Source organism: Diospyros lotus, chromosome 9, assembly GCF_014633365.1.
Source record: "Diospyros lotus cultivar Yz01 chromosome 9, ASM1463336v1, whole genome shotgun sequence".
Taxonomy (NCBI): Eukaryota; Viridiplantae; Streptophyta; class Magnoliopsida; order Ericales; family Ebenaceae; genus Diospyros; species Diospyros lotus.
In genome coordinates, this window is record NC_068346.1 from 1116062 (window position 1) to 1127527 (window position 11466).

The window sequence follows — 11466 nt, forward strand, 5'->3', positions numbered from 1 at the left end:
AGAGAAGAATAGAGAGTGTGTTAGAGCAAGTATAATTTTGGAATTAAAATTAAAATAGATTGAGAATTATTTATTATTTATGTTATAATAAGGAGTGAGATAAGAAAGGGGGTTGGAGATGAAATTAAGATGCTGATTGCGCAGTGGGCATTTACGTTCATTTGATTTGTCTGTAACAAGTCCCATCACAATGAGATGGCAATGTTTGATTGAACATATATAATTTATACATAAAAAAAGATTATATTATAAAGGCATATACAGTGTGTTCATGATTCCTATATATATAAGGCCCGAAAACCGTAGTATATATGGTCTCTAAATTAGTTCCAAATTTGTCAAGTTTGCAGTGAGATTGAAGGTTGTCAAAATAATTGATGGAAGGAAGGAAATTAGTCACTGGTTGGGCAGCGAGAGATGCATCTGGGATTCTCTCTCCTTACTCTTTCCACCTCATGAGGTCTCTCTCTCTCTCTCAAAGTGTTAATTTTCTGATTCACGCTTGAATGAATACTCCATTTACAGGAAAACAGGAAAGGAGGATGTGCTGATAAAGGTATTATACTGTGGAATGGACCACACGGATCTTCATCACATGAGGAATGAGATTCTCAGCACCCGCTACCCTTTGGTCCTAGTGTACGCCCATTTAGTTAGTACGTGTTAAATAGGTACGCGATAATTGGAACAATTTGAATTTGGTTTAAATCGGTGTCGTGTTAGGTTTTCGATTATATGAATATGATTAATGATTCGATGATGTGTGCGTGTTTGTGTGGTGTCATGTTTGGTTGACTTGTTTTCTGTCACATTCGTACATGTGTCGACACGACCATTAACACGAATTGTCACTCAAGGTACATACCCTTTTAATGTAATGGATTCCATTTTCTGGGGTTCTGATTAATGGGGTGGGTTTTTGATGGATTTTGAAGGCATGAAGTGGTGGGAGAAGTGGGGGAGCAAGGCTCAGAAGGGACCAAGTTCAAAGTGGGGGACATAGTCGGAGTTGGCTGCATTTATAATTGGATCTTGTGGAGAATGTTCATTATGCCAGTCTGGTATGGAGCAGTATTGCCAAAGCAGAATCTTCACATATAATGACATGACACCAACAAGGATGGAATGCCAACTCGGGGAGGGTTCTCCTCTGCCATGGTCGTTCATCAAAAGTAAGCAAATTTGCATCCCGAACCCTCGCTTATGCCCGTTTCTGTTTATCCATAAAAACCCACAATTATTATCTTTTGGACATTTACCAGGGAAGCTTATCAAGCGCATAATATATACACAGGAAAATTAATGGTATTCTTGATGCAGGTTTGTAGTCAAGATACCAGGAAAGCTGGCGCCGGAGCAGGTGGCGCCGCTCTTGTGCGCCGGCGTGACGGCTTACAGTCCCTTGAGACAGTTCATGGGTTCCGGCAAAGGGCTGATAAAGGCGGGGATATTGGGGCTGGGAGGGGTTGGGCATCTGGGTGTGATTATAGCCAAGGCAATGGGGCATCATGTGACTGTGATAAGCTCTTCGGAGAGTAAAAGAGAGGAGACTTTGGAGCATCTGGGAGCTGATGCCTTTTTGGTGAGTTCCGATGCAGATGAAATGCGACGAGCCATGGGTACCCTCGACTATATTCTGGACACTGTTCCAGCTCCCCACACTTTGCAAGCCTACCTTCCACAGCTCAAAGTTGATGCCAAGCTGATCGTTGTAGGAGCTGCCCCCAAGCCCCTGCAATTCGAGGCGAACGGCCTAATTCTCGGTACAGTACACGAGACCCTGTTTAATTAGTGAGAGTTGAAAGAGAGACAGTCATTTTTGTATGCATTCTTATACTTGCAGTTACGATATAGAATTCGGGTTAAATTTGCAGGGAAGAAGACGATAACTGGAAGCTTCATTGGGAGCATGGAAGAGATGCAGGAACTGCTAGACTTTTGGGCCGAGAAGGGTTTGGAATCAAAGGTGGAGGTTGTGAAACTGGATTATGTGAACAAGGCATTTGAAAGAATGGAAAGGAATGATGTTAAGTTCAGGTTTGTGGTGGATGCATGTGGCTGGCAGCAACCTCCATTGAATTCATCATCTCGATCTCTTCATTGAAGAAGACACTGGCATGGCATTGGGCTCGGCGGCTCGCAATTGTTCATTTCTTTCAGCTCTTGGCAGGGATAAGTTTCAATAAAACGACTACAGTTTGGTACCCGTATTAGGGGCCGTTTTATCTTGATGTCAAAATGTGCTTTGCTTTTATATAATAATGAAAATAAAAGTTAAAAAAAATGCTATGTTTGATTGAGTTATTATATATAGTTGATTTTCTTTTTGGGTTTAAGTTTTATTATACTATGCCGACAAATGACAGGGTGATCACTAAAATGGTCCCTAATTTTTATATCACAACTCATTTCTAAATTTATATCTTTGATTAATTTATATAATTTAGCCGTCACTCCTCTTTCTCTCGGCCAAATTCATAATAATAAAATTTATATAGTTTATATCACAACTCATTTCTAGTGTGATATCATTTTCTCAAAGATAGTTTGATATTGTTCTCCTCCCAATATAATAATAAAATTTATGTTAAAGAATTTATGTTCAAGTTGTTGAAATTTTGTATAGAAAAAAGTGATTAGTGGGTGAAACGCATTTCTTACACAAATGTTTTGATGTTATATTCAAATACTTTGATATTGAAGTTGAATTCTCATAGTTAGAAGATATGATAGAGCTTTTTTTTTTTTAAATTTCAATGATTTAACTTTGAGAATTAAGGGTTCATGTATTTATGGAGGAGTTTAAAGAATTTATGATATTTCAAAATCAATTATAATTTAGTTTATCTTTATTTGTTACAAAGTTTTTGGATAGGATTTCAAAATTATTGATCTATATATTAGTGTTTTTTCTATTCTAAAAATGTATCGCGAGGGAGTTTCTAAGAGACCTTGCTAGGTCATCTAAACCTTCCTTTTGTCAAGAGTTTGACAAGGGGGTCTCTTGGAGACCTTTTGTAGCTTTCTTCTATATTTTATCCCTTGTGCTTTATCTTCAATTTTTAGCTTTGTCCTTTTGTGGGTTTTGTGATTGGGTTGATATATATTCATTGGGTGGATTCTTTTGCCCTGAGTCTTTTTCCCTTAAAGTCTCATTGTGGGTTTTCCTTAATTAGGCTTTAGGTTTCCTACTGAGTTTATTTAACTAAGGTTGGGTCCATCTACATATCAATTACTCTCCATTCTTTACTGCTAGGTTCTTGGAGGGAAGACTAGTTTTTCTTATCATCTGTTTGTTGGATAATAACGTGTATCCATAGTGGGTCTTTGTTTTCTATAACTTGTTGGTTTAATAATTAATTGTCCTAACCCAAGTATATTTTGGCAAATCTTCGTACTTGTTTTTCAGATGGAGATTGGACTTATTCTTCAAACTAAGATTGAAGCGATCTTAAGTCACTCACTTCAAGGTTTTTCATGCTTGACCCTTCAATCCTTGTTATTTCATGCATTCCCATGAGTCTTCTAGTTCATTGCATGTCTTAACAATCTTTGTCTTCAAATTGTGTGCATCACAATGAGTGTTTTAACTCATTACATGTCTTAATAGTCTTTATCTTGAGATTGTGTGCATCACAATGAGTCTTTTAGCTCATTGCATCTCTTAATGGCCTTTGTCTTCTTCGATGATAAACCCCAAATCATTCTTACGTTTTTTGCATTTCTAATTTTAATTCATTCTCACACATTTTGCGTTTATGATTAAGTCTATCATAGTTCATTCTCATGTTTTTTGCGTTTATAATTCTAGATATATCCTAGATTATTTTCACGCTTTTTACACTTCTAATTCAAGGTTAATCCTAAATCATTCCAACACATTAATCGTTTTTGATTATGGGTTATCTTAGATTATTTTCGTGCTTTTATGTTTCGATTTTTATACCATTCTCAGACACTTTGCTCTTCAAATTCTAGGTTTTCTCTTTATCATATTCTTATACCTTTCTTGCATTTTTAATTCTAGGTCTTCGTGAATGATGGACCCTAGATCATTGTAATGCCTTTTGTACTTCGATTGTATGTCGTTCGCATGCATTTTGAACTTCTAATTCTAGGTTTGTCCATCCATTATTTATTATTCTTCTTAGTGAACCCTCGGTTGTTCTTGAAGAGAATCACTAATATGACGATATAGATAAGAAAAAAAAAATTATCGTGTATCAAATACACGCAGTGAAATATAATATACACACTATATATAGTTTGAGTATTTAATCAACACGTATATTCAATAATTAAACATATAAATAAATGCATATGTAACGGCCCGCCTCCCGGAGCCCCTATCGCGGATAGAGGATCCGTGAGAGGGTCATTATAAAAATGATATCGAACAATGACGCACCTACGACACACACATAACCCTTTTTGAAATCATAATTTTTCTTTATTATAACATCTCATCATAATCTTTACAAACCATTCATCACTTGGGCCCCACCTGGGCTTACATAACATGCGACAAACTCTGAAAACATAAACATTAACCTTTTTAAGACACGATGACACCCAGGATCTAGTTTTGGGAGAGCTCTGCACTGGCTACCATGACTTGACGGTCTGGACCCAAACCCCGATGTACACACCTGCGATCTCAGGATATGCTGACCTGGAATGATGTAAAACAACGTGAGTCGCGAGACTCAGCAAGCTCTAGAAAGAAAGGCTGAGGGTTTAGGATAGGACTCTTCCCATGACACCCCATGCAATTCATGTCAATGCAATCACGCCATGTCATGATCTATACGTACTTTACTTCTACATGCATAACATAAAATTAACTGCACATAAGGAACCAGGGGCCCACATAAGTCAAACATTGGCACCCGGGTCCCACATACAAACCTGTTGTAGCCTAACATAGGCTACCATATCATCATTCTCTTAGACCAGCCTTTTCCTGACATGGTCGGCTTTTCCTGATACTTGTTACATACTTTTCCTGATTCTCATCATATTCTCATGTGTTCATCATGTCATACATCACATAATCATATACTTCCGCGATCTTGGTCTTCCCTCGGGCCAACCCCGAGCTAAAATCTAAGCCGAGCCGAAGCTCACATGAGTCGGTACTCCCGACACCTGGCACGGTACTCCCGTCCAGAATAACAATAACATTAGAACCATGCAATGCAACACATAAGAAATGCAAGGGCTTCTGTAGCATAAACGTGATGACAAGGCCCCCATAAACCAAACATCAGGCCCTGCTACGCCCACACATAAGAATTCACACATGCGACATGCTCTAAATGCATATGCTCACCTAGGGTACCCAAATTGGCTCTTAGACCAACTGGGTCATGCAAATGCTCATACATCCCATCACATACAAAGCATGTCCCCACGTGAATGCAACCCAGCCCATTGAAGCACACACATCATGAAATGCACAAACCAAGGCGGGAATCTGGAGTACCAGCTCTTCTGGCCGTCTAGCGCTTATCGTAACAACCGATGACTGGCGCCCATACATCCAGCCATCAACTGCCATGACCCACGGTCAACAGTCAGTGGCTTTGTATCCATACCCTTAGACACACTTACTGACATTATTGACTTTATATCTTCCCAGCTTAACTTTACATAACATTTTTCCATAACTCATAACTCCTCATGTACATAACCACATAACATCGTAATACCATTCTTATTACTTTTCATTCACATAAAATCATCTCAACATACATAATAAACTCTTTAACACATTTTCTTAATTCTAACCATAACCAATTTCTCTAAGAACCTAACCCCAACGGGTTCGGCATCATTCCCAAGGAAAGCGGAGCGATACGAAGCTCCGTGACGGTTGAAATAAAAGACGCCATGACATCATTACTTAGCTTATCCCATTAACAATAAACTTATTAATAAAATAAAAGTCGTAAAATGGTTACTACGCGGATTATTATTATTTATGCGTAGAACCGAGTCAAGGTGAGGGAGGGTTTAGAGTAGAAGAAATCTCAAAGACTTTCAAGGGAAATAAATAACACGAAGAGAGGGTTAGGAGCTTGCCTGAAAATGGTTGATTTCAGCCTCTCTTGTGCTCCCGATGCGAATTAAATCACTTCCTAACAAATAACACATCCGGAACGTAAATTAATTATTTCTAATCGCGCAAAATTTATAATTTACACATATCATGCTTCTACAAATTTTTACCCACGTACCTGATCACTTCCAATGCCAAAAATTCCAAAATCCTTTTATTTTTCCTTATTTCCTTTTCTTTCCTCTCTTTTCTTCCTTTCCTTCCTTTTCTTCTTCTTCTTCTTCCTTTCTTCTCCTCCTCCCCGCGCCCGCTGCTCCCTGCTCGCGCTGCTTCTTCCTCTTTCTTTCCTTCTTCTCCTCCCTTTCTTCTTTCCTTTCTTCTTCTTCTTCTTCCTCTTCCTCTTCTTCTTCTTCTTCTTTCTTTCCTTCCCCGCGCGCTGCTCCCACTTTACTGCCCAAGCTTATCTCATTGCACTCAACTCAATGGCATTAAAGCCATAAAAAGACATGGCCAAGACAAGGCCACGCCATGCATACACACATATAAATATATATATATATAGTAAGCAATTAATTTAATTTAAGTTAATTTGATTTACTTTCTTATTATTACTATTATTATTATTATTGTTATTACTATATTTTATTTTATTATTTTCATAACTACTTTCAATTAATTTAGTTAATCACCTTAATTTCCTTTTTTTTTTTAAAATATCATAAATAAATATTTCTCAAAATTCCTAAATATTCTAAGATATCCACAATATCCAAATTAATTATTTTTACTTATCTCCAAATTTTTGAGATGCTACAGCATACCTATTGTCTGATGTAAGATTGTGGTACAAAAATTATTTTTGTATTGAGACCATATCCACCTCACATTGTGGTCCTAGTCTGTCTGCATCTAGTATGCAGTAAGGTAACGTTCCGATTATATCTTCCTGTGCTAGATACGAAGGATATGTGTATCATCGAGGTCCGTGTTTCAAAATTTTACGCGTGACCTTCACACTTAAAATATTTATGTGGCAACAAAATATTTTTCAAATAAAGAAGAAAGAAAACGAAAGAAGAAAAGCTACGTGAGAAGTATAGAAATTTGCTTCCCTTATAATTTTTCTCCTCCTCCCCATGTACCAATTTCAATTCCTTTCTTAAATCTGCCTCCCTTCCTAATGGTTGCAAAACAATAATTCAATTTATGGTGGTTCTAGTCTGTCTACACCTAGTATGCAGTAAGGTACCGTTCCGATCACCTCTTCCCATGCATCTGCGTATCATCGATACCTGTGACTCAAAATTTTATGCGTGACCTACACACGTAAAATATTTATGTGGCAACAAAATATTTTTTAGATGAAGAAGAAAGAAAAAGAAAAAGAAAGAAAGAAAAAGAAAAAGAAAAAGAAAAAGAAGAAGAAGAAGAACTACGTGGAAAATAGAGAAATCTGCTTTCCTTATAATTTTTCTCTCTTTCCCCAATGTTCAAATTCCAATTCCTTTCTTAAATTCGCCGTCCTCCTTAATAGTTGCAAATCAATAATTCAATTGGTGGTGGTCCTAGTTTATCTACATCTAGAATACAGTAAGGTATCATTCTGGTCACCTCTTTTCGTGCTAGACATAAAGGATATGCGTATCACGTATGCCCGTGTCTCAAAATTTTACATGTGACCTTCACATGTAAAATATTTATGTGGCAATAGAATATTTTTCAGATAAAGAAAAAAAAAAGAAAAGTTACATGGGAAACAGAGAAATTTGCTTCCCTTATAATTTTTTTCCATCTCCCCAATGTTCCAATTCTAATTCCCTTCTTAAATTCGCCCCCCTAATAGTTGCAAAATAATAATTCAATTTACTATGCACTATGCATTATTACTGTATACTATGCACTATTGACAAGAGAGCCAATGGTCAATTTTTGACCAATAATTTTTAGAGACATTTTGAGCACATGATGTCGATATCAAACGCAACATTATATTATGTGTAATTTTTTAGATTCACTACTTGCTAGCAATCAAATAATATCGAAAACTTTTTCAATATCGGTGAACTCTTTGACCTATCACTAAAACTTTTTCAAATCCCGACGACATTTCGAGAGTTCCTAAATAGAGCATAGTAGTGGTTCAGGACAATATAGGTGGCAATGAAGTCTCACTTCAAATGAACTTATTATAGTTGACGATTATCGTATGCTATAATCCTTCCGTCACCTAACGTCCCGACTAAGCAAGAATCCTGGAGTGAAAAACTCACAAACTCAGTAACTATGTGTTAGACCTCATTAATTAATGTGACCAAATGATATCTCATGTGTAACACCCCGTCTCGCCAGGCGTGTCACTATAAGGGTATTCCCGAGATTTCTTTTTTTTTTGTCTTTAAGTTACACACGCGCGGTATTTCAAGAACAATCTTCACATGCAGAAACAAAACCCCGCGAACCCCAGTCTTGCCCGTTTAATCATCAAGATCAATAATCTTAAACTAAACGAGTCTTAATACAACGCAGCGGATACACTAATACCAAAACACCATTGTATTTCCATAGCAAAATTACTTAATACAGATCAAATGATAAAAATCGCTATTATACAACTGTTCATTTACAACCTGAAATACATACTAAAGCCTCCAAATGTTACAACGACTAACAAACTAAGCATCATTGGCCCTCAACCGGCCACATCCTTGCCTTCGCAGCAGTCCCTGGCTGGAACATTAAACGTTCCAGGGGCATAACCCAGATTAGATGATAAACATCTAAGTGAAGGTATGAAACAGTTATACAATGCATGAAAGACATACGAACATGAGATACTGTACGACAACATGCAAGACACGTCTAACTCGAGATATCACCTTGACATACTTAATCCCTCGAATGTCCCACTGTGGCACACGTTCACCTGGTCCAACGTTAATCCCTCGGGTGCACCGTCGTGACACCCGTTCACCTGGTTTAACATTATTCCCTCGAGTGCCCCCAGTGTGACACCCGTTCACCTGGATTAACATTGTCCCAATCTCAAGCAGACCCCATCCCGCCCCATACGGACCCAACGATGCAATTAAACTTGACCCCAAATGATATGAAAATTTACACGCCATGCACCAACATCTTAAAATAAAACAGTTAATGCAATGAAGCAAATATCGACACAATGATCATAAGTAAAAGCCTTGTAAAACAATTTATGTCTAGGAGGGTATAATCGCTCACTAGAACTTACCACAATCACCTAAAACACTTCTAAGACAAGGAAAAGTTGGAATCAAACCACTCACCTCGAACGTAATCAGATCGCCTCGTTCCTTGTGCAACACCTCGATTTGCGCGTCAAATCCCAAATACTTGAACTTGTGCTCAACCTCCAGCCAAGATACTTCCTAAATATCATATTTAATTGAGGAAGCATTAAAATCCATTTTCCTCAATTTTTCCTTAATTTTCTCTATTTTCTCCCAATTTTCCCAATTTTCTCCTTGATAATTCCAAAATAATTATTTCCTTAGTTATTTTCCAAAATATTTCAACACAGTAATTCCTAAAATAAATTAACAAAAATACTGAAAGAAAAATACCAAAATGCCCCTATCACACGCGCCTGGCGCGTGTCTGCGCGTGGAAGCTGGCGCGTGCAGCCACGCGCGTCGTCTTCTTCCTCAAGACCGGTCACCGGCGGTTGCTCCGATGGCTGCAAAACCGGTACCCCCTTGAAGCCCTTGGAGAATCGATCAAGATGGTACCATTTTTAGGCCGAAAGGCCACCGGAAAGTGGCCCAAACGGCCAGTTGCAGGTCGGCGGTGGCGGACCGCCTCCAACCCTCGGCCAAGTTCGAACACCCCTCAAACATACACCAAAATGCTTCAAATCGATCCCAAAGTGATCCTTGATTCCTTGCGACCAAAAGCCCTTTAATCACTCGCCCAGAAACATTCAAAATCTTGGTCGATTTATGCTTTTAAAAGCTCGAACTCGCGGCCTCCTTTTATACCCGAAAATCAGCTAAAATCCGGCCAATCACCGATCAACCCTTGCTCCCCAAGACTCCTATGGCCGTATACGACCTCCCCCAAGCAAGCCTCGGCCGTCCAATCTCCAGATTTGGCCTCCATGTGCAAGGATTTGCGGCGGCCGATTTGCAGGTGCCGTGTTCACACTATGCAATTTTTCCATTTTTGCACTTTGACCCCCATAATTTCTCTAATCTCATTTTTCTTCTTTCCATGATACCCCTGATAAATCCAACTACACCATTAAGGCCCTCAAGATTAGCACTCTTCATTTGGTCCTTGAAACTTCTGAAAAATTACTGTCTTGACCTTTCTCGAGCAAATTTAGAAAACTGCACTTAGGCCCAACTGGTCAAATAGTCCTTAAATCCATTTGATTCAACCCGAAATCGCTTAAGGGTTGTTCTACACATTATATATTAGTCCTTGACACGTTCCGTTGATCTTCTGGATGTTTCCTACGTCGATTCGATTTTCTCAGCCCGGTCGACAGCTGTACCGAAAACTGTTCCCGATCCCACTTCTTTCATCACTAAAAATCATAATTCGAATCACTTGTCGATACTGTACAATTTTCTTTAGCTATCTAAGGTCCGGGTTACTCCCTCTGACTGATTTAATCATCTAAGACTACGTTAGTGTGTCATATAGCCTTATTCTTTCGATAATTCCAGTTATACCCTTCATTAAATATCATTTATTTTCTTAATAATTTTCCGGGTATTACATTCTCCCCCCCTAAATAAATTTCGTCCTCGAAATTTGGTCCGTGATCATCGTATTTACTGCTATTGTTAATAACTCCCAATTGAAATAGCATAGATACCACGCCTAGTCCTTAGTAATCACTCAAAATTTATATCTTAACACGGTCTATGCTTACCAAGCATCTTACTCATCTTTCAGAATATCCCGTTGTAGCTCTATATCAGCGGCTACACGAATCCCAAAATTATTTATAAAACCCAATATCTCCTCTAATTGAATCCTCAAAACTTATTTTATTTGACTAATACTTCTCCCAACCCAATCTTATACCAGGCATATGCCATGTTCACACAGAAATTGATAACATTGAATTACCTCAGCTGTCATGACTGCACAGAAATTAATAACATTGAATTACCTCAGCTGTCATGACTGCACAGAAATTGATAACATTAAACTTACTCAGCGTATCTTTCTCTCAATTATCTCGATCGCATATTATCCTTAGGGGTAATTTCTCAGCCTCTTACGGCTGGTCGTGCAAATTATCCGTTTAGGTCTCCCAAGAACATAATTTTTCCTTACAATTTCTCTTCCAAACACTATCCATCAATCAGATCAATTTATCTCAGTTCAGAACTCCCGTGTCGTTTCAATTTATCGAC

The 11466-nt window shown here is 38.2% G+C and overlaps 1 protein-coding gene across 1 annotated transcript; it reads left to right on the forward strand.

The window, feature by feature from the left end:
* Positions 1 to 377: 377 nt before the first annotated feature.
* On the forward strand, positions 378 to 2307 carry LOC127809986 (probable cinnamyl alcohol dehydrogenase). The gene is given in 7 exon segments (XM_052349201.1): positions 378 to 460; positions 526 to 639; positions 936 to 1014; positions 1016 to 1108; positions 1111 to 1172; positions 1321 to 1763; positions 1875 to 2307. Coding segments are annotated over 7 exon segments (1104 nt in total). The 3' UTR covers positions 2105 to 2307.
* The last annotated feature ends 9159 nt before the right edge of the window (positions 2308 to 11466 follow it).